General features: G+C 39.6%; 1 protein-coding gene across 1 annotated transcript in view; it reads right to left on the reverse strand.

Annotated features, from left to right (window-relative positions):
• LOC124264531 (vesicular glutamate transporter 2-like) overlaps positions 1–13,593 on the reverse strand; it is a 67,918-nt gene extending 54,325 nt beyond the window's left edge. The window contains exon 1 of the mRNA XM_046699273.1: positions 13,064–13,593. Coding sequence (XP_046555229.1) covers positions 13,064–13,152 — 89 coding nt within the window. The 5' untranslated portion in view covers positions 13,153–13,593. The remainder of the gene's footprint in view (positions 1–13,063) is intronic.
• Positions 13,594–25,383: the final 11,790 nt, after the last annotated feature.

Below are 25,383 nucleotides of genomic sequence, written 5' to 3' on the forward strand. Positions count from 1 at the left end.
TATGAAATCGTGTAACGTCAGGAAAATTTACTCACGAAACATCTTAAAGAGTTAAATAATATTTTTGTTCTGTCTTGATATGTTCCATGTAACTCTATAAATCGTATTAATTATTTAATACATGTACGCTCCTGTCACAATGTATCACATGGCTATATCTGAACTGTCAATATACATCACATACAAAATTGAAATGTAACAACTACCATTAAGATAGAGCGCAGATGGTAAAAATTCCAAATAGCCTTTGAAGCAAACTGGAAATATCCAGTGTACCTTTTATTGATATCCTAACCGTGGTGAAACGACACGAAGAGAGCAATGCCCATTGTTGAAGAATCATACCAGCCTGTGACCTGCAGACTAGACTATTTACCATTTATTCTTTGTCTCTGCCAATATTGTAAAACCATTTGCAAACGATGAGAGAAGTTGGATCAATTTTGGGCTACCCAATACGTCTCAGGAGTACTTGCTCGTATCATGGGAACGCTGCTTCCAGAACCCTGACAGGGCTCTCCCTACCACATGTTAATTGATATTGTCACTAACGTTAATCCAACCCAGAAAAATGGACATCTATTGGTCGTTCAGTGCTAGGCTTTTTCCCAAGAGGGACTTGGAAATTGGTTCCAAGAAAATTCAAGATCCACTCTTTGGAGTTTTGATGGACTCGTTCTTGCATATCAGTTCGTCTGAGAGGCAGAATGTAGCCCACTGGATAAGGAGGCGTGCTGAAGACAAGTGTGGCATCATTTGTCTGTGATGCCAAGGCTGTATATTTTGCAAATATCAAAGTTCAACGGAAATTCATACTTTAGAAGGTTTTTTATTTGGAAAATGTGATTGCATGTCATTTGATGAGTACAGAATCAATGACTTCACAAGTTTATGCTTCATACCATACCATTATTATTTCGTATAAGAAATGGTTATAAGGCATAGGTTAGTGATGCAATCAACGCACATATATTGATATCTTCTGTGTCTTAGATGTCTCTGAAATCTTTCTACCACTAATAGCGATAATAATGACGATAATACTTCTAGGGAGGGTGATAACATCTATTTGTACATAGTCTGGTCTAGGTACGCCCTCTATCCCACAATAACCATAATGGAGTTTTATCATCCGCTCTATACGTGAATAAGCATATCAAAACGTATGGTATCCGAAGAGATCAGTTAGGTAATCTATACGATGTACATGCTGATGAGATTGACCCATTGAACATACGAAAACAAAGTCTTTCAATAGGATCTACTTGTTATAAGGTATACATATGCTATACCTCAATGACAAATCTATACACACATTATTGTGAACAATTATCATATTTGTATTGAACGTTTAACACCTTATCACAAGTTTATCATTGATGTAGTAGGTGGCTTGTGATAACACTATCTTTTGATAAATATCATGACGAAATAGATCTGGCTAGGCTTAATTCTTAGTATTTTACCATTGCCCTGGATATGTCGTGTTTGTAGGGCCAACGCAGCGGGGATAAAAAACACGTCTTATCTTATGGAAACTAAAACGGTACCATTTGCATGTTGCTGTTTGTTGAATGAATTGGATTTTTCGCTTGCGTCCGTTATCTTTCGGCCAGAACTCGCATATAGACTACTGGTATTAACCTTTAGTCGGAGTACTAATTAAGTAGGTCTGAGAAGCGTTTTACCAATTGTACATGCACGTGTTAACGTCAACAGTAGCGTTACGCCATTACCCTTGATAAACGACCCTGACCTTTCCGTGGAGCTACACCGCTCGTTAGAGGGTTCTTGTTATTCGCCGCAGACAGTAGCCTAGATTGTTAGCTGCATAAGAGAGAAAGCTTTCGTCAGACAACCTAAATGAAACCTTTTTAACTGGAACATGACGAGACAGGGAGGACCATCTATAAGAGGATGGGGATTATAAGGATAGACTTGCATATAGCTACATCGGTTAAGATTATCTCTTGTGGGACAGGCACAACAGGAAGAAGAGAGGCAGATGTATGTAAAGCCCAGTTATAATTCCACTCTTCTATCAACGTACGAGGAAGAAGGTAGCCTAGTATTCAGAGTACCAAACAGGTTTATTATTTTCAGAAGATTTAAGGGCATGGAAAGAGACAGAGGTCTAAGATGACAGGTGTCGGGCTGTTCGCTGTTATATCCTTAGCTCAAGCCAATCGTGTACAAAATCCCGGGATTGTCTCGTTCGTGATTTTTGGTCTGACAGCATCACAGTCGTTTTATGCATTTCACCAGAGCGGTAAAAGTCTTCGGATTGTGTTGCTTTATTCAAACATTATGCTTACACACCAACAAGTCATGTTTTGGTAGACATCTGTACTTGTAAATTCGCACTTTCATTTACGTGCACTTTGTTCTATAGTGACGATCTTCCGATTGAATCCTTTAAAAATCCCTCCTCCTGAAATTCAAATTCATTCTACTTACTTTTTTATGTGGGTTTCAAATTACGATCGCGTGTGCAATGAAAAGGTTAACAAGAAATTCGCATGTTTAATGCCCCTTACGGGTATTTTTTGTCATGTACTCCATGTGAGGTCTTGAATCAGAAATTGCATGTTGGTTCATTATATGGAATCTCCACAACGTCTATGTTTTCCACTTTATTGGCTACTTGAAGCACACTTGAAGCACATATTACACTCAGCTCCGTTCTCTGTACACTTCCATTGCAGCCGAACACAACAAAAACACAAGAAAAAAAGATGACAAGTCATTGAGGACCTATCCCTGAAAGTGTTTAATTATTAACTGCTAAGAACCTATAAATGCCTGAACCTACAAGAAAGTATGTGAACGGGTTCGGGTAAGCTTGTGCAGCCTCAATCAATATCCTCAAAGGGCCCCCGATGTGTCCTGTGACGGTGTGTTTGCGTGCCATGACAACGTTGAATGTACAATTTGTCACCGATCATTCACATTTCAACAGAACTATAAAGTAGAAGGCGGTGTATTAGGTGCTATTGTTTCGATTGTTGGATAACCTTTACAATTCACCGAAAGTGAATTTTATCGGTGATGACTTGATGTGTTTTGAATTCAGAGTTCTAAAAAAGGATGTTCTATCTCGTCATAACAAATCAGAAATGCACTAGTTATCGGCTTCGATGTTTAATATACATTGGGGGCGATGGGGTAGCCTAGTGGTTAAAGCGTTCGCTCGTCACGCCGAAGACCCGGGTTCGATTCCCCACGTGGGTACAATGTGTTAAGCCAATTTCTGGTGTCCCCCTCCTTGATATTGCTGGAATATTGCTAAAAGCGGGGTAAAACTAAACTCACTCACTCACTAATATACATTGCTCCACAAAGCAGGATATAATGCTTATTGTAATATATGTCTTTCTAACACTACAGGTCCGCATCATTTAAAACTGCTGCAGCTTAAAGAGGAAATACCCTTTTGCGTTCCACATATAGCATTTTTATTACACATCTAATGAAAATATACGTCACGTCGAGTTCTTATGAAATTCACTACCACTGGTATCGCATTAATGCGAAAGAAATCGAATTTATACCGAAAAAATCCCAGTTCTTACGTTTATAGAATTCTCCTTTTTACAAAGATTCGTAGCCTCTCAGACACTAAGTCTCTCGATATCTGTTAGACCTAAAGACATTAAGTCCATCGTTCGTTCGTTTAGGAATAAATGTGCACTGGTGTTTTGACGGGGTCGTAAAATGGCTCTTGGTGCATGAGAGCCAGTTTTGAAGCATGTTAAGGTAATAACAGGGGACAATTCATAACAATTTCCTCCTAGATGACAGGATGTGCTGGTGTACCTCATCTCATGACACCAACAGTACAAATCCTTCCATTAAACATCCGTCAATCTACGAGTAAGGAGTCAGATCTTCTCGGCACTCTTCCAACTGGACCAGGCTCTACACAGAGAGAATCCACGGTAATCGGGGGGTAATTTCAGCCCTGAAGACCATGATGACAGATTACCTTGCCCTGATGGCTGTCAAGCTGGACGAAGACAGCAAGGTTAAGAGGATTCATCCCTATCCCCCTGTATCAGACGACCCATCAGTTCCACAGGAAAGACAATGCGACCAGTCAAATACAGACGACTGCTGTTGAAGATTCTACCTTCGTATTCAAATACGTAAGATTAGGAATAAAAGCATCGGTTCTTTTCTGCCACTTCCATCTTCGACTTGATTATGAAGTGAACAAACGTTAGCACGAGCAGAGGAGAAGAGGCGGTTGTCAAGGCCGCCTACTGAGCTCCCTTTGAAATCGAACGCACCTTTACACACATGGACTTGATTACACTGACACGGTCCTGAAATCTTAGAGACCTTTGCGAAAACTGCATAATTTTATCTAATTAATCAAGGGCTAGACGAGTGCACTTTGTGTACGTTATTGTGATATGAATGGCTTCAAAGCAATTATTCTTTGGCCTTTGGAGATCGGGAAGAACCCACAATCGAAATAATTGCCATTATGAATTCCGAGGCGAGGAGATGTGTTTGGACCGCAAGTCTTCCCACATCCGCTGCAACCAACGTCGAGGTGCAAATTAAGCTAATAAGCCCACAAACACTCCATCAGCAAGGAACCACAGTCGCTACGTGACCTATCTCCAGCATAAGGCCACGGTAAGAAGCAAGATGACAGCAAAGAGGAGCCCAATCATAAATGAAGACAAATCTCGCTAATGTCCCCTGAACTTGTAAAATTTGCACCAAGGATGTAATGACACGGTCAGTTGTAATTTGTCTGAACGTACATATCCTAAATTAGTAAAGCACCGTTGAGAACTCAAGACAATTGATAATTCAAGTCTTCTGAAAGTCTTGGCTCAAAGGATCCAATTGTCTAGTCCATTCTGTGTGAACTTGCGCGAACGGACACTCAATCAATCTCAGATGCAAGACGTGTATGTTTCAAACCAAGGTGTCATATCAGCTGAAGTCAGACAACAAACAGGACATCCCTCATCAGCTCAAAATATATTCCTATATATTCAAATATGTTAATGAACGTCTTGCATATCGCTGTGCTACATTTGGCATTAACAGTTACAAACCATGGCGACGTGTAAAGAGGTGGCAACAGAACATGCTGTCATGGTCATGAGCACCTGGTGTCAACACTAATTTTCAGTGATACATTCAATTTATTTTTCTGTTTACGCCCAATGGAATCTGTTTCGGTAGATCATCATTTCATAAGTGAATGGCTGTGTAATTTGACATGTACTGTGGACTAACTTACTCATGTCGCTGTTTGATACAATCCATGCTTTTTTACAGTATTGCTCGTTGATTAATTCACACCTCTTTCTCTGATGAAAAAAATCAATCCCGTTGAAGGATGTAATCATTTTATGTTAGTTAAAAGCACCCTGCGGCCCCCCTTCCTCCCCCCACAACACACACACACACGCACGCACGCACGCACGCACGCACATACACACTAAAACATTATATAAAATCCCAACATCATGTGGATCCATCAAGGAAATCATAATTGAATTTGCAATAGCTATTGTTGTGCATAATAAACTATATGAACTATATCTAGCCTGGAAAGACTATATGTCCAAATACAATTTAGAAGCCGGAAACGCAAGACTTCATTTAGCTTCCTTATGTCTTCTCGAGTTCATCACACAGTAACAACATCTCGTGATTTGCTGAACATGTTTGGTTTCCATTCAGTGTAAGGAGCGCTGATTAAATTGGTGGCCTTTCAAGTAATTAATTAGCCATGTGCTATCAATTATTCATTGCAATCCTTCCAACTTCAATGTGGCAGTCAGGCTGGGTACATCCTCACACGGCCATTTACTATGTTATTTTTAAGACCACAACTACTCTCAGGAAATGAAAGCATAGAGTGACTGTACATCTGTGTAAACCTCACCGTATATAACGTACTGTGATGCTGCGATAATGGCCATATTTGTATCAGTTTGTTCATATGCCAGTTCAATATGCGAGTGTCAGTGAAAGGCAATGGGAAGTATTATTAATTTATCACCTTTGCCCATTAATCAGATTGTCTATCGACTGAAAGTCTATATTGGAGTGTTGACCTTGCCACAAATCAGTTACTGTTTCAATCAACTATTTCAATTATTTATGCTGAAATACAAATATTTTCTCGTGAGGTCAATTAGGGTTACATGGTGGTACAAATGGATTACTGAAATAATATATATGCCGACAACTAATTATGTAATGCCAAGAAATGGTCAACATTCATATAAAAAATATGGGTATGTCAAAATACCACTTTGGCAACTGCCAACCAACATGGGTAAATTATTATTTAGTTTGCTACATCTCTCAGAACATCACTGAGTGAGGCGGTTAACAACAAACCATACATCTTTTTACATCGTGCCTTTGAACCTTTAGGGTTAACTCGTCACGATATGGCTGAAATATTGCCGATGTGACGTTAAATATTAACTCACACACTAACTAACTTTAGGGTTAACATATATAGGTGTTTGCTCCTAAGCAAACATTAAAGTAGACAAGACCACATATTTTACCTAAACACAACACCTATTTTCATTTTATAGGCTTTGTCGTGATTGTACAAAAAATCTTTAGTATTCCCCATGTATGTGGTGTTCAAAGGCAACGCATACAATGTGTAGGTGTGGTATGGGAAACCTAGAGCACTACACAAAGGTTTGTTCCTCGTAAATGCTGCATAACCTGTTGTCACCACAGAAAAAAACAAATTCACCATGCTTAAGCTGAAATGAAGCAACACGGGAGATTTAAAAGCTGCTCTTTGTATTCCCCATACGATTCGTGAATTAACAAAAATTGAACTCAAATACAACACCGCAATCAATGCTTCATCGATGTCGCTAACATCTACTGTCTGTGTTTAATTTACTTAAAACTTTCATTTCCTTCACAACGTAAAAGCATTCCACAGAGCTAATGGCTTTATTTATTATGTCGATAATTTCATGCAGAGGCTAAAACATTTGGACTTACCTGATAGCAGAATAGTATTTGTTTATTGACGGCCTTGCATTATCGTGCTGAGATTGTCAAACACATTGACATCAACCGCTAGTGCATGAGCGTCATTTATTGAGAGAAACAAATCGTATATCCGAGCTGACTGTAACGCAACCTTCAGTGTTAAGTCGTGACAATCATTCAGAAATTTTGAAATGCTTCCGAAAAAAAGAAACAAATGCATTTATCTCTGACGGAACAATATCCCGGGGGATGTGACTTGTAATATATCCGTCTGAACAGAAGGCGACAAACATTTTGATAACACGCAGAAAAAGACATTATGATTATTGATTTTGGATTTGAAACAGATAATTAATACAACGTCCACCATTCAATGTTCTGAATTTATACCGCATTCCACACAATGCACAGCGGGTATTTTGTCATGGTTACTGTAAACTTACACCGTTTCCAACACAAAGAACTATGCGTGGTTTTGAAAGCGCCATGAGATCATGTCACTGTGCCAGAAGAACAAACATGACCGCATTGAACTTATAGAGTATTGAAATAGAAGGATATTTATCCGTCAAATATAGCCGTTACTGAACCAAAACCAGAAACGCCTTGCTTCTGTGGTATGTAAATATTCTCTGCTAGTGCCAGTTGAATCGACGTTAATGCTGATAAAAGGGCAGGTGTTCTTGTATTATGTCCGCATAAACGGAAATTGAAAATATCAAACCGAGACTGACGTTTAACTTCCTGTCTGAAGGTCAAGGTCGGTTATAAAATCCATAACAGAATTTGGCTTGGCCGAGCAAATTCAACAGTATCGGTAATGAAGACAATATAAATGTGATCAGAAAATCACCCTCGGTATATTTGTATTTCTTATTGCCTGACATAGGGATATCTTGACATAGATTTGGGCAGAAAATGGTTAATAGATCCAAACATACCCATTATTTATGATTCTACATAGCCAAGGACGTTTCCGTTTCAGCGGCCATGCCATGTTACTACAATTCCCGTGTGTTCAAGTCGTACGTTATTGTCTTCTTGTACTGTATTCACAATAAGACCATAATTCTATTATCAGCTCCGGCTGACGCTATTTGCGGTTTCCATGGAAACATTTTAAAAATTCATGGATGAGTTAAATCTAAGAAGTTTCAGAACTGGTTTCCTGTCGACATAGTAACAGATACACTGTGGCAGCAAAACAGGGACATTGCAGAACAAACATGGTCACACAGCAGAACAAATGAAAACTGAATAGGATACATTTAACATTGTTAGAGGGAGCGTAACAAACAGTCGCAATGGCATGGATGTGATTAACACAGTAACTGTTTAAAGTGGAAGTCCAAGGCAGTGTATTTATCAAAAAGGGATAAAAGCAATGTGTAGAGGATTTTCACATGAAATGGTACTGACACATATCAATAAGAAACTGGCATGATACCAATGAAGTTCAGGGAATTGCGTATCCCGCACCATTTAATTCACGAAACGGTATACAGTGTTTTACATTCATCGAGGACCCTGGTGACACGTCCAGTACATCAGCTCGTTTTGCCGGCCATCGTGTGACTGACGGTTCTTGAATGGGTACTGCCAATAAAAGTGCCATGTTTAGGATGTTTCACTTGTTTAGCTGATCTCTGTAACTGACCATTACATTGCAAGACCAATCCTGCAACAGCTGGTGAAAGCAGGTTCCTCTATCCCTGACGTCTTCTAGGTCCCTTATCGAGGGTCACTACGTTGTGCAAAGTCCATCACTATAGCATGTGTTAACAAGCCATATACGATAAGCGATCTGTCCGGGGCGTTACTGTATTCATTATATAATGACACAGAGACCCCACTACTGCCACTTAGTGCCAGACTCATATGCCTGAAACATACATTTTTTGCATGTCAGTCACAGTGTAATTTACAGAGCGTCCTTTGTCAGATATAAGTAAGGTATTTATTTTTGTGACAACCGAAGGCATGATAATACTGTCATATTTTCTGGAAAATTACACGTTGTTGTCTTGCACAAATATTAAGTGTTAGAGTAATTGTGAAAGATGGGGATATTTACCCTAGCTGCATACTTTTACCGTTATCAAGGAACATAAATGTATGGTTAGGTTAAACATGGTTAACATCGAGACTGGCGTGTTTGCCATCAGTATAATTACGACATTTATAGCAATAATGTGGATTTAAAATTTGTTGTGTACTAGCGATTTGCAATCCAATTCAAGTACAGTACATATACACACACGCACACGCACACGCACACGCACACGCACACGCACGAACACATGAATATATACACATATTTATACTCTGTGTGATGTTCCTGGATTATTACGCACTCTCTCACCAATATATTTTCTTTTATGAATTGTTTGCATACGCCGATCTTTCCAAGTCATTCATGCCACCACAATTGATTCTCAGATGTTATTTCGAAGTATCTAATATTTCATATTTGAATCCAATAGTGGAAAACCACTTTTATGAAATGGCTTAATTTAGATATTGTTTTTGTATTATTTTGTAGTATATTTCGTTCTGAACATACCTGTAACCCTATGTAGAGCATTTAATTAATCTACCAATGCAAGACAGTTATCTGGTTTTATTCATAACTGAGAAAGGAAATTTAATAATAAACTGAGATAGGAGAAGGCTATTCAAAGGTTATTATGAGTATATTAAACCGCGCCAGGAACATCTATATCTTTGATGAAGATACGGACACGGATGTGACGTTGACAGACCGAGGGTCTTGACACTGGGTTTCGGTTCCATATCCTACGTTTCCTGAAACTTAAGGATCCAGCCTACACATATAGAGATAAAGTCTATTAGACTATATGGGGGCAAGTCACTGAAAGGACAGAGTAAGTAATAACTATGGTTTTATGGAATGAAGTAATGTTGTTATTTCAACAATTTATAGATTTTAAATTGTATATGCAGCTACGTGATCTCAGCTCCATGCCTCATTCAGTTTCACCAAGTTCACATATTTTGTGTTTTTCAAGCAGTGACATGACCTCATGGCAACAGCATGTCCATGCCTCATTCAGTTTCACCAAGTTCACATATTTTGTGTTTTTCAAGCAGTGACACGACCTCATGGCAACAGATAACTTAACCATGGGGATTTACAGGCTCCACACACAAACAATGCTTAATTACTGCATGGTCCACCAGGGTATTAAATGACGACTTTAAGAGAGCATGTTAACCGTTAGGAGAGTGGTGAAATCAACATGTCTATTGAGACTGCTTTGAATGGCAGTGCTAATGATTGCACACCTCTACCGTATGTTATCGACCCTTTGAAACATTCAACATTTGGGGTAAAGGACATCCAAAATGACATACGTAATGAAACGATTGCTATATAGATCTTCAATATGAAATGTAGATAGTCGCATTATTACGAATCAGTCGCGATGTACATTGTGATTTAAATATTTATCTGTTCACGATCTCAAAACATTTAATATAATAATTGTTTCTAAAATGACGTTTACGGTCTTTTTAGCTTAATCATGAAAAAAGAATCTATAAGTGTATTTATGAAACATCCCGTGGGCTGATATGGAATAGCAAAGTTGAGCGTGACGTCATTTGAATTAAACAATGACGTCACAAGCTTTCATAACTGACTTTTCATGCCACATTTATAAGTATTTTTGTTATCTATGGCAATAAAACATATCCAACGAAACAAAGAATACTTTGTCACTACAACTTCATATCAGAATAAGACATGAACTACGATGTAGATGTTGAAATCAACATGTATTATTCATCACTGCCAGAGCTTTCCAAGGCATCATTACTATTTGAACATCAGAGCGCGACTGCAGTTTCTATCAGTGTTGTATAGGGTTTCCATATGAAAGCCGCTTCACGGTTGCTGCATTGTCATGGAGTAAACGGTTTCCCATGGGAAAATGAAACCATGGTTACTTTGTTACATTCCCACATATACAGGCCAGCATCGGGCGTTCGTCTAATGATGGTATATCAAAATCGGTGAACTTAACTATTATATGCTGCCTCAATGGATAGTTACACAGTATATGTGTTGATCTGAAGCTTGTTGCAACTCCCGCAAATATTTTGTATTTGTTGTTCGCGTACACACATGTACTATATCTGTCACCCCAGAAAATTGTGAGGTGATCCCACTACTTCTATATCCCATGTAATAATGTGACATTAATTAGTATGGTTCCATAAGAATTCAAACAAAAGACAAAACATGCAGAAACCATGGATTTACCCTTTTGGCGAGGACCTGCTGTCATTACAGATACTCAGAGATTCATGCACATAATTTGCATGTTTTAACCCCTGGTGCCTACACTGGTCCCATGATTCATAAACACATGCTCGTAAAGTTGCATTCGTCCAATCAACTCTACTTTTAGCAGAGATTTCAGGATGTAGAAAGGGTTTATGTCTGTTTTAATTACAAAGTGACTAAAATGCATTTAATTTGAACACACACTGGAACAGATATGAGGAAAGATATTCAGTAGGCATGTGCGACTCTGAACTGGCGGTTGTTGCTAAATCGGGGAATGAATGACTTTCTATATTGGCGTGGTGGATGAGTCGTGAAATTAAACTGCCGATGAAATTGAAACGTCTCTGTGCTGCTCTGTTCACATCTGGATTCCATGGCTGGAAGATGATAATTTCATAGTCATTTATTTCCCAGAACAATTTACATACGGCCATCATTCTCTATCGCACATGCATCAAATGTACCAGTGCTACAGGGACAAAAAAACAGGCGCCTTTTCAATCGTGTTTTTGACATTATATATTACATTGCTTCTTTCTTATGACTTGCAAATCACATTTGACATTTGTAGAATATTTTGAATGATATTACACAAGAAATACATTCTAAACGGCATCCAAAACCGCTCCTTTCTTTCCTGTACAGTACAATGCATTCTTCTCTATATTTAATAGCTTCGGAAAGTTTAGCTTATATAGCACGGTTGCCATGGCAATGGTTATGGTATGTTCAGGTATTGACATTTTATCTGAGTGTAAGTAGGTAGAAATCTTCTCATCTTCTCGTTTCTAGTTCTATCATCCGCTACTACGACTGTCCACGTCTCGCAATTGAAGCACCGGTCTTGTATAATTCATAAAAGCTGTATTCCAGATAAATATCTTGATTATATTTGTATAATGTGTAAATGAAACAGAACAAGGGGTTATTTGTGTCTTGAAATATTGATGTTAAATTCTTGATTTGAAATATCTCCCATTTACAATTTAAGTATAATGTTATTATCCTTATCGCTTGCTTGGTATTTATCATTAAGTTCTGCAGCATGATTTCCATAAATGCATTTGAAATCCATTATGTGTGAATATATAACATTAACAGATAAAGCAGAACAGAGATACCATCTACATATTCAGTCTTTTTAGGGAACCTGCTTGCATAAATGTACATGGAGTGTATTTGATTCTGAGGTTTTGACTTGCTGACAACGTTGCTTCTTATAGCAACAATACCAAAGCGCCATGTGTGATAAACACTCTCTGAATAGGTCAGATAGAGTCTTTGACTCTTGAGAGCAGGTGTTACAGTAGCAGAATGTTACACCTGGGTTCTGAAGAACCTTACTAAATAATCCCGCGGTTACATACACAAAAATCCGCATGCTTCATATGCACTAATAACCTTTTGTTTATGTTGAATAGTTAGCAGTCATCTCGACAAATCCACAGCAAGGCTTTGACAAAATATCATATTTTATGATACATGGGTGTATCGGACCGTTACGCCTTGTCAACCGTTATAGTATCAGCGATGGATATGTTCTGATAGTTAACCACACATCAATGGTATAATTCCTTTGACATTATGCCATCTATACAGGTTAACAATACTTTATGTTAATTGAATTATGTTAAATGTGAACGCTCCCAATGTCAGCTGTCCAAATCTCGCAAACTTTTTCAACACACTTTGAAAAGTTTTCGACTTAAAAGTTTCAAGAACCCTGACCTTCGTATGGTTTTGACTTACCTCTGAAAGGACATTTTCGCCAAATGGGCAGCATCCTTGGGGGGTTGAAGGACTTTTCCTTTCAGGTTTTCAAAATTTCCGAAGGGCATCTTGGTCTTTTTTGGTTCTAAGGGAACCAGACCAATCTGTTCCACTCCGTTGGAAGTAATATTTTCTCCAATTTTGCCACACCTCACATTAAGGTCCTCAGAAAGACTTGTCTTTCGCTTCCTCCACACCTGTGGCCGTAGGAAACACCTAGAGTAAAGTGATCAAAAAGTCGCTGCCACTACGAACAAGCGCATTCGCCATACACGTATTTGAGCAGACGATCTACCTGCCGGAGCAGACGACCAATCAGAATGAAGATTGACTTTTGAATAATTTAGTCGGATGTGGGTTCTTCTGCTAAGCAAGGAATGTCGTCATACCAGCACGCCAAACCGTGGGCTCGCTGGCATTGTTAATTCCACATCGGCATGAAAGCTCCTACCGTTCCCAAGAGCCCATTAGTAAATTGAATTTTCCGCGGACAATGCAGACGAGCCGAGAGTGTGATGGAATGGCGGGCCGGTTCCCTCAGATCGGACTTTTATGTCAATGGTGCTGATCTTGAACGGACGAGATCGCTTGTTGTACAATGAGAAATGTACAATAACTAATCGATATGAGGCTGAACTTGGTTGAGTGACTTTGACAGTTGAACACTGTTTGAGCCTAGTGTACATACTGCAATTCCGACTGCAGTCATTATTATCACAGACCTCTATATATAAACATTGTCAGGCAAAGGTGTTCCCTTCCAGGCAAGAATTATCGACTAACTTTTTTGTCGGTGACAAAACACGACAATGCAGTTTCGACGAGGCTGCAGTGCTTTTAGCTCAGGAGTGGCAGGATTTAAAGTGACAATTCTCATTTTCCTTGTCGATTGCGATCAATTTCGAGCTCAAGCAAAGAGTCAATGAAACTTTACGTGGTCTTCTTACAGCCAGTATCATGGCCCCTAGCAAGATAAATTTAGATTCATTATATGTTTTGAAAGCTAGTCTACTAAACTAAGTACTCTTCCACTGGCTCGTTTAGTTCGTAACAATGGACGTTGACATCCGTACGTTGGGTAATGGTCATTACAGAGATGCTGTTCAATTGAATATGCATGCGAATGTTCTCTCTACACTGAAATGAGCAATTGAATTGAAGTAGTTAAGGAAACGAGCTGATCATTAATAGGATGAAGACTGGACACCAGAATTTTATTATTGTTTAAGGGTCTCCAATTAAAGGTCTAATAGGTTACGAAAGATGACTTAACATTCGTAACTAGTGGTAGGAGAAAGCTTGACATAAAGATCTTGTTATTCTTTCAGGGTCCATCATTAAAAGGCAAGCAGTTTACGAAAGCTAACTCATCAATCGAAACGGTTCGCCAGAGAGGTGAGGTGAGGTGAAATTGGGTTTAACGTCGTGCTTGAGAATATCTCGCTCATATGACGACGTGCATGCGTGTGTATGTGTATGTGCGCCTGCTTGTACTAGCCCAGACTTAAGCTGGTTTTATAGTGCTAGCTCACTGAGATACCATGCCGCAGTGAAGCATGAATACCCCACTCAGACACAGTATACTGACTCCGAGCCGACCAGTCCTTGTCGTACCCATTAATGCCGAGCGCCAGGCAGGGACCAACAAGTACCATATTTTAACGTCTTTTGGTATGACGCAGTCGGGGATCGAACCCGCGACCTTCCGCTCTCCGGGCGGACGCTCCAACCACTACACAACGGAGGCGGTTGTTCGCCAGAGAATTAAATATGAAGATATGAAAAGTAATAATCTTCATAAAAAAATTGCTATAGTGGGTTTTAAGCATGGGGTTTTATCAAGTGTATAACTGATGTATGTTAAAGAGAGTATGGACGGTGTAAACATAGTAAAACCTTAAACCCATAAATGTTTAGAAACCACAAGATCATACAAATATGCATGTGAAAAGTGTTATGTTCAACCGCATTGCATTATTGAGAGGCCACGGGTGGGCAACGATACGCTCACTGTTTCGCGAACACCCGGTAACTGGTCGTTATTAAAATACACTTGCTATGATGTTGTCGGAATCGGAGTGGGGTCTGTCCTTTTAACAGAGATTACTTGTTATATTATGGAAATGGTTTCGTCGCTTTACGGAAAGTACAAGTAGAAATGTAGGTCAGTTCGGGAATAGAAATTTCCATACGTTGTTAGTATTTGAAACGCTGGAATATAGATCGTGTTAAAGAATGTTTACAATTTTCTGCAGGTTTGTTGCTTGTTTGCACTAAGCAATATTCAAGCTATCTGACAATGGTTTGTAAATAATCAAGTTTGGACCAGGCCATCCAGTGACAAATATGAGCATCAATCTACGGGATAGGCATACGATGACATTCATCAGCCAATAGGGATGACAATGCATGCATTGTTGTAGACCAACCCGGATCTTTACGGGTAGCTTCAGTAGTCATTCCCTATGTGACTTTACATTTGAACTCTATCACTCAGTAATCATTCACATGGACACCAATTGTGCACCATCTCTTGCTGATTTGTCTGTTAACCTATACGTTTACGGTGGGGTGGGTGGGTGCGTGCGTGTTGTATGTGAGTGTATGTCTGTGTCTGTAAACATTTTCAAAGGTTCTTGTGTGGAGAATGGAAGAAGCAAAGCAAATCATGACTTCGACATACACTCTCTATCACTATCCACTGGCACTTGCTACAAGTACAATCGGCCTCTCTTGCCTCAGAATCGAAACAGATACAATCAAGTGATAATGTGTACACCAGAAATGTAGAATGGTCCGTTGTTATAATTATCATACACCATTGGGAGAAAATATATTTTACAAATAATTTACTGATCATTTGAATCGCTTGAATAAGTATGATGAAACATACAGCTGGCGAACTGTGTAATTAGGTTTAGAGGCATCTTATTTCATAAAAGGATATCGCTTTACATACTTAATTATGGGTTTGGGTGAAATATGAACATTTAAGCAAGATGTTTCGTACAGTGTTGACCTGTTCAAAGTGGCTGCGTGCAAATACGATGTAGGTAATGTAGGGATGGTTGGGAAGTGCAGTAGTTACAGCGCTTGATTTTACACCCGATTCAACTTGTGTGCAGCTCCATTTTGGTGATATTGTATGGATATTGCCAAAACAACACTGTTACACTTCACACAACATGGAAGTCCATGGCTGAAGTCCATGGTACATTTCATAAAGAAGCTCTGAAGCTGAGTGAGTGGGTTTAGTTTCACGCCGCTTTCATCAATATTCCAGCAATATCAGGGCGGGGACACCAGAAATGGGCTTCACACATTGTAGCCATGTGGGGAATCGAACCCGGGTCTTCAGCGTGACGAGTGGACGCTTTAACCATTAGGCTAACCCATTACCCCCTCTGAAGCTGAATTTTAAAGACAATTGATAAAGAGTGTAATGTATACTAGAATTCCCCTTACTAGGTACAGGTCTTAGTCTTTTGTGAATTTGTGAAACCCAGCTGCGCAGGTCTGATGCTGACATACCAATGGCCATTATCAGGATGAATCTGTGATTCAATCCCAAGTTCACATGGATGGCACGGTGTCATCGACAAGGAACTCAGATCTACATAGAGAATTAAGATTAGTGGCCTGTGTTCTCAATACACCAGGCAATGTTTACACTGTTGAGTTTAAAAAGCATTATATTTACGGACATTTGTCCAGATTATTGGATAGGACCTACCCGATTTCTCGTCGTCTGTTACTAGACCAATGTCAAAAACAACAACAGTCAATGGTCCTCAGTATCAGACATTCACCGCTAGACATATGTTGTGAAAGAAAACGGCTCACGCCTAAATATACCATCAACACAGCAGGTTCTTGTGCGTTTATCCCCAAACCTAACGTCAAGGACACATGGCAAGGACTACACATCTCTCCATGTGTAGTTGCCTTCGCATCTGTGCAACATGCATGTATGGCAGTCTTGCTGCGCGAAGTAACCGTCGAACCAGTTAAAATCTTCTAATCTTTGAGACAGCCCCTTCATATTGTAATCACCACCATTGCAGTAAGGTATATTCTCAGGCAGAGATTACTGAAAATAAATCTTTTAGGGCGATAATATTTCTTTGGCATCTATCTTGATTCCATCAATGTTTTGCACTGTTCATTTGAAAAGGACTGGCGGCTTGGAGATGGTTTCGGCTACCTAAAGGCTGATTAATTAAAGATAACGCCATGTGACCCTCCAGCAATTATTGGAAATCTGATTTCAGGGATCATGGAATCGACTTCACCGGACAATTATCACCTGCATCAGTGTTATGGAATTAAAAGGAAGATGTTCCAATGATGGGAGGCTCAGCCGCCTCTTCTATGGCGTGAAGGATCTGGACATTGCGACTTCTTCAAAGAAGTTTCTGCTGATATCAGGATCACAAAATTAAAGTCATGGCCTATTTGAATAAGAAAGTAAGAGGGTTTTAAGACGGCCTCTACTTGTCGAATTCCTGGGTAATTTGGCATCACTAGTCATGTTGTAAAGCTGTGAAATGAGTCACCCTGTTTAAGCAACAAAGGAGTGTTATTTCTCTCCACCGACCAACACTTTAAATAGCATTGAGTATGGCAAACTAAATTTGGACCCAGTTGCACATTTTAAAGGCTATCTACAATTCCAAGCAGTTCTTGTCCAAACCCCAACTAGACGTTGAGGCCTCATTGTATTTGGTTGTAATTATTAATGTAAGCTTGGGTGATGTGGGAATAAAATTATCATTAATTCTTCACCAAGCTACCCAGAATATTTTTGAACATTTGACCAAAATGAGAACTCTTTTAATGCGACTTTTCTCGAGCAACTGATCTCACCAATATTTGATGGTGAAACATAAACACATGCTCAAGATATAGTCGGAAATCCTACAATCAACACTGTGATTTGCTTTGACAATTAAAATGTGTTTATCGCATTTATTAATAAAACTCTTTATATTCTAATTTTCATAATATGGTTCTAAGGTTAAGAGTATCTCCCATATAGTATTTGGTGAGACAACGCTTTGAACAGAATTTCAGTTCTATCACAGAGTGCCGTAATAAATGTTTTCCTTGGCGTACCCAGGAGCGCATACCAAGAAAACGTAATCAGATCGAATCTGGGATTCGAACTCACAACGGTGTAAGGGACACACCTCTTCAAAAAGAATTGCAGCGCTGTAGACGACCTGGCCAGACATACCCCCACGTACTCAGGGACAATGTTCAGATGAAGTCATTTCAATTTATAACACCATGAAAAACTTCCTGATACCTCCTCTTAGAAGACATGTTAGAAAACACTCAATTTGTAATTGTCCCGCAGCGGACCATGTAACAATGTCCACTCGACACACACATATACACAACACCTTAGTTCTTGATCCTCTGTGAATTTGAACTAAAAAAAACAAGCGTCGATGGTTGTGTTTACATTCAAAACATTTCCACAATGGATCTGTTTAGAAATAATCACGTCAGCGAGGCGTTAACCGTCAGTGGTGTGATAGAAATATGGTGGTAGAGAAACGCTCCCAGCTGAAGTTCATGCGGGACATTATTCATCTAACACCATCCAACCACATAAGCAACTGAAGTCAATTTGCACCGACAGAAGTAGGATCTCATTGCCGTGATAGATCAACGGCTATTCCCTGTAAACCGATAAGAACGCTTTACAATTGTCATGAGAAATGCAAATGCATTCTGCTATAGCAATGTGCTTCACCCACATGCGCTGTTTAGGGAATTATTTCGAGACAGAATTCCCACTACTCTCGATGTCCCGATTTTTTGCACACATCATACCTATGAATATTCTTAGAGCTTTTCACTAAGAGCAATGCCGTGAATAAATATTTTGGGAATCTGTCGCAACAGGAACATATTTTTAACGCTAGATAGGTTTTGGAGATCTGGAAACATATCAGACTTCAATCCTCTAAGGATATTCAAGCACCAGAGTTTCGAAAACAAATGATTTCTAAAAGCCTAGGTGTTCAGTACAGACTTTTGATATGCATTTATACGCTCAATTCATGTATATGAATGACTAAGAATACACTTTAACTTTTCCTTGACTGTCGTTTTTTAGATTGATAAAAATTGTAAGTAAGAGTCATTTGAAGATTTGATTTTTAAAGAATCGGCGAATGTCAAAATGTGCGATGACTTTGTATATGGGGAATAGCTTCATCCGTTTCTGATGATAAGTGTATTCAAAACAGTGGATATGGATTTTTCGACGCTGTCATCCACATGGAGGACCTGTTTAGTATTTGTTCCATCCAAATAAAATGTAGCTCCCAGCGCTGTCAAATATCCGGACAACAGCGGATCGTTGTATTAACCTGAACAGGACCAGCTTCAAGCAGATTATTTAAAATGGGAGTCAGTGGTACAGATCACTGCAGTTCCTGGCGGACAATGTACACCCATATTGCTAGCCACATGTTCAATCACCGCGTCATGGCATCAATAATATAGACGCAATATATCATGAATAGTCATAAACATTTAAATAATTATATTGTGGTCTCACAATGAATTCATTTAATCGTGTTGCCCTAGGCGTCTAAGTGTATTATTTGTCCTTTATTCAATTCCCACGCTGTACAATCAGCCTCCCCAGTCGACATGGCAAAATTCAGCAGTACTGTTAATGGAGCTTAGATGCAGGCTGTCAATTATATTTACTTGGTCCATTGTTGTGAACAGCTTTACGTGAACTTACTCTATGACTTACTGGATACATGTTGTCCATTACACATTAGGTACTATGCTGGGTGAATGGCGGTTTGGTGCAAGCTGTCAATGATATTTATTTGGTCAACTGTTGTGAATGGCTTTACGTGAACTTACTCCATGACTTGCTGGATACATGTTGTCCATTGCACAATGGCGGTTGGGTGCAAGCTGTCAATGATATTTATTTGGTCAACCGTTGTGAATAGCTTTACGTGAACTTACTCCATGTCTTGCTGGATACATGTTGTCCATTGCACAATGGCGGTTGGGTGCAAGCTGTCAATGATATTTATTTGGTCAACTGTTGTGAATGGCTTTACGTGAACTTACTCCATGACTTGGTGGATACTACTTATCATCTAAGGTACATGTTGTCCATTGCACATTAGGTATTATTTGGCTGAATGGATTTAGGTTGCATGCTGTCAGTGATATTTATTTGCTCAACTGGTAGCTTTTCGAGAACTTACTCTGTGACTTACTGAATACAATTATCATCTGAGAAACATATTCTCCATTGCGCATGAGGTATCATCCTGAGAGAATGGCGGTAGGGTTCAAGCTGATATTTATTTGGTCAAGTGATGTTGATTGCTGTACCTAGTCTATAACTTACTCTATACAACTTACAAGTTGAAGTCTCCTGCACATAAGGTAATACATGGGTGGGTTGGTTTGCGGTTTTTAAATTTCAATTTATATAACGCTACACAGTGTGTACTGGCGGGAACTGAACATGGTTCTAAGTGCGACTACACAGCACCATTGGGTATTTTAACATCAACTGAATTGTATTGACTTAACACTTTTGTAGGTACAATGCATCAAGGTGTAATTATCAATGACACGTTTGAAGGTGTCTTACTGTTTTACAAAGAATGTGTGATTATAGTTGCATAGCATGTATGATTGTATATTTGTTTCAGGAAATGGATGTTTTCAGGCATGCACAGTTGATAAAGTTGATCAAACGGTTCAAGGTGAGAATTAACAATTGGAGAAATTAACTTCATACAGTTTTTATGAAACGTAAGTCGAAACGTCAAACATTCACTCACTTTAGAAAAGGTCAAAGCACTTGATGACTGAAAACACGAATATTATTGTATCAAATACAACTGTATTTGTACGTTTGTTGTTTATTGACGTACTAGCAACTGAATCAAGTCGTCTCGAAAATGACTATGTCCTATTTCTACCCAGAGAGACAAGTACCCAGCCGGAGATTCGAACCCAGGTCCTCGACATGATGATACAACAATTTACCAAAGGCCAACCAACTGCATCTAACCACAAAATGATGATCTTAAGTTGAGCCGTAAGCACATAAATCTACCATTTTTTATCAGACTGGAAAGGCAACTGATCAGACCATCCTCAACCGATAAGTTCTGTGTCTGGCTTGTAATACAAAAACACACACCACACCGATCTTGCTGTAGACTGAAGGTCACCCCGCACCACCGTCGCTACTGTTATTCTGATCCCTACTATTCGGCTTATCTCAGACGGTAGTCCCACACTTGTTCGCGACAGCAATTCTAGTTAACTTAATCTGACTCCTGAAAATTCGTTTACAGTCACCGCAGGATATTGGGTGCCCCGGGAGCAAAGGGAGCCAGATCCCTCTACTTGTGATATGTGACTGAAGAGAGACATAATTAAGTAGCGGGTTATATGCCAGATCTATTTAGTGGGCAACAAAGGGAAGAGATAGTTTGCAGGGATTCAGTGGGATAAATACGTATGGACCTGACAAACGTACATTTAGATACAATGTTCTAGTGGTCAGTGTGTGAAATCTGATCTGACATCTGGCCGTGCGGCTGGACAAGGTTCCAGGAACATCACGCTATGTTCGAGTGGTGCATAGAGGTAACTTTGAAATAAAGTTCAAATTATCGATTGTTTTTCAGTAATCACTTTACACTTGCTGGTGTCTGTCTCTGTGGTTCTTGCCTTTGGTCTGTGGGTTACATCTTGCAGCCGGCTTGTCAACAGTGCTGTACCATCAGTCTCACGCCCTGTTGCAAGTGCGTGGAGGGGATGTGTCACGGTTACACGTCACACGTTCTGACCTTAACTGATGTAACTGAATGCTTTTGTAAGCCCTGACATCAATGCTCCCTTATATTATTGTTTGATCGGCATTTTAGAAATTGGTGAGTCCAAAATGTCCAAATTCTTACACCGAATCTACATTGAAACGTCGCTCTATACAATATACAAGAAGCTGTCATCCATAAAGCTTATGCTTCACTGTTGCCTTATATCATTGTACACGTGCTGGTCCATGGGCATAGTGAAAGCTAATGATAAGAAATCCATCGCAGAGTCCCTTGTACCATTCTGATTATATAACGATCATATGTTAATGAACTACTATCAAATAGAGAGAACACCATGCATTTTTGGAAGCGTGGGACATCATGCACTCAGCCTGTGGCATCCGTCACAAACACATGCAAAGGCAAGTCAATTGTTTATTGAAAAACGTACAGGAACATGTGGTAGCAGTTAGAATAGGGATATGCTTTGGACAACAGTTTTGAAAACTATGCCGAATTTGGAAATGTCACCTACTGTCTAGCATAAAATTTGAAAATGTCACCTACTGTCTAGCATAGAAGATTCAAAAAAGCTCTTCTCGGCCTGGATTGCTGTAAACCTAATTACCAAGGACTGGAGCTGCCGGAATATTGTTCAAGATAAAAGGAAGCTTACTATTCAACCTTGGCTTTCTTAAATGTCCAATGACATTGAGTTCTTGAGAATCCACGTGGTACCCATTTCTTCTGTCTCAAATACACACACACACACACACACACACGCACGCTTATGATCGTACAATGGCATCTGGTGTGTATTTAGAATTCACATTATGAAAATGTATTTGTTGCTTTGTATTTAGGTATGCCGCGTGTCTATTTACTCTTTAAACTAACCCGTGTATGCGTAATAATATGCAATGATGTATAATGAATTAACAATTGCCCATGAATACTTTGTTTATGGCATTGCTGGAAAATTGAAAAAAGGAGATGAAGCCAACGTGGCATGAAATGATTATTTCATATGTTATTTTTTATGTAAAAAAAGACAAGTTGAAAAAGAGATGTGTGATTAAGCTTGCATTGCGGGAGCTATCAAGCGAGTAGCTATGTAAACTAGATGTACTATATAGGTTCATTTCACATGCTTTAAATACGTTTTATAATTAGGAACACATGAATCCCCACGTGAATATTTATACAATCGTGGGAAGATAACTACGCTAACTTCAATGAACGTCCTTTTTCACACAGGAGGAAGATATATATTTTATTTTACAAGTGTTAAATGTACATCGACATTGACATCTACGCCGCATAAGCTAAAATATTGTTAGATTTCGTGTTTTAATGGTAATAAAGATTTAATATATCCATTCAATCAAGCTTCATACATCCGTTCGAGGAGACAGCCAATCAATCACCACTCCTCCAAGTATTCTCCAGAGAGATAACTCAGCTTCATCATCCTCTCTATCCTTTTGGAAAAATAAATATCTGTCAAAGCAGTTCTTTTTACGATGTACATCTGAATATAGAAAACAAAAACCACACAATTGCACGTTGTTTTGAAAAGACACTGAACTGTGACTGCTCTTAAAACTGTTATTCAACCGTTCTCACGGTATTGTTAAATGCCATTGAGTTCATATTCAGGCCTTATGTCCCAGAAGAGCAAGCCTCTTCAAGAACGACACAGATGGTTTGTCAACCGTTTGTGGCATAGAAGCTGCTACGGGCATTAATAAGCAATACCTACATCGTGGTGGTCTCTGAATCAGGGCTGATGATAACAACATCCTCTCCGTCTTTCAGTTACGTACCCTTGGGACATAACGTGGCCATATGCTTACGTCATGCTTCAACAATAGGTCTTCATTATCTATTAACACGAGTCTCCATTATATTCAGGCATTGAATTTTCTGAATTGTATATTCGTTAATTTATCTTGACAGTCCAGTTTTAATACATATATATATTCCCAAAGTTGTAAAATGTGATGGTATTCAGTGCTGAATACAAGAAATCCTTTGTAAATGTTTTTCAGTAGAAACGTAATGTAATGCCAGTTTAACTACATGTATTTGATTCCGTAATATCGTCTGAAAACTGATACTTAACTTAACAACACTGATAGGACGTTGTGCAATATCAATTACACAATTCAAAGAGATGAAGTTTTAAATTTAAACATTAAATATTATCATAACTGGTATTAATATCGGCCGTTCATCATTACTGGTATACAACAATATCGTTGAGAATAAATCAACACTCACTTACTCGCTGTATGTTAAAACTGGGGATTTGATTAAAGCCCTAATGCCAAGGTCACAACACACAGACAAACCTTAAACAACAACAAGGCTTTCCGTGAGCAACGTGATAAACTAATGTGCAGGCTTTAATTTGAGTGTCTTCAAGTATAATTCAATTGAAACTGAGTCCAGGCGATTCCTGGTAAAGTAATGCGCGTGGGTGTGGACTGCTATACTCCACGTTACACAACATTCATTTAACGTTATCTACACAAGCTGATACTTGCAGTTAAAGAATACCTTACACAATACGGTTTTAACGTCTCTGCTTTGCAAGTGTTGTTGAATGTTCTGAACACGAAGCATTGTCTCATTAATATGAGACACAAATCAGTGATAATCAACTCTGTTGGGGTGATGAGGGCAGGGGAAGTGGATGTGGTGTGGGGGGTGGGGTTGGGTGCGGGGTGCGGGGTGCGGGGTGTGGGGTGTGGGTGTGGGTGTGGGGTGCGGGGTGTGGGGTGCGGGGTGGGGGTGTGGGGGTGCGGGGTGTGGGGTGTGGGGTGTGGGGGTGCGGGGTGCGGGGGTGTGGGGTGCGGGGTGTGGGGTGGGGTGGGGTGTGGGGGTGTGGGGTGGGGTGCGGGGTGGGGTGGGGTGTGGGGTGTGGGGTGTGGGGTGGGGTGGTGGGGTGTGGGGTGCGGGGTGCGGGGTGCGGGGTGTGTGGGTGGGGGGTGTGGGGTGTGGGGTGTGGGGTGTGGGGTGTGGGGTGTGGGGTGCGGGTGTGCGGGTGCGGGGTGCGGGGTGCGGGTTGCGGGGTGCGGGTGTGGGTGTGTGTGTTTGTTGCGATTTGAGTGAGCAGACTGGAACAAAATGAGGTTTCCACCCCACCCCACAAAACAACAACAACAAAACAAAACACAAACAAACCCAAAATCAACCATCCAAACGAACAACCCCCAACCCCCAACCCCCTCCCCAACAAAAACAAAAACAAAAACAAAAATACTATTGCAGCATATCTATTACCAGACATAATAATATGTCCGATTTTCAAAAGATATATGTATGTCTTAAACATTTTTACCAATCTTTTCGTGCCTATGATTATAATATTGTGTTTTCCAAAGTATTTGTTTTATAAAGACATTTTAAATAGAAATTCTCCGACACATTCGATAGTGATGCTGAAGTCGGTGTGTGCACATGTAT

Source organism: Haliotis rubra, unplaced genomic scaffold (assembly GCF_003918875.1).
Source record: "Haliotis rubra isolate DU_JTF1 unplaced genomic scaffold, ASM391887v1 Scf93, whole genome shotgun sequence".
Lineage (NCBI taxonomy): Eukaryota > Metazoa > Mollusca > Gastropoda > Lepetellida > Haliotidae > Haliotis > Haliotis rubra.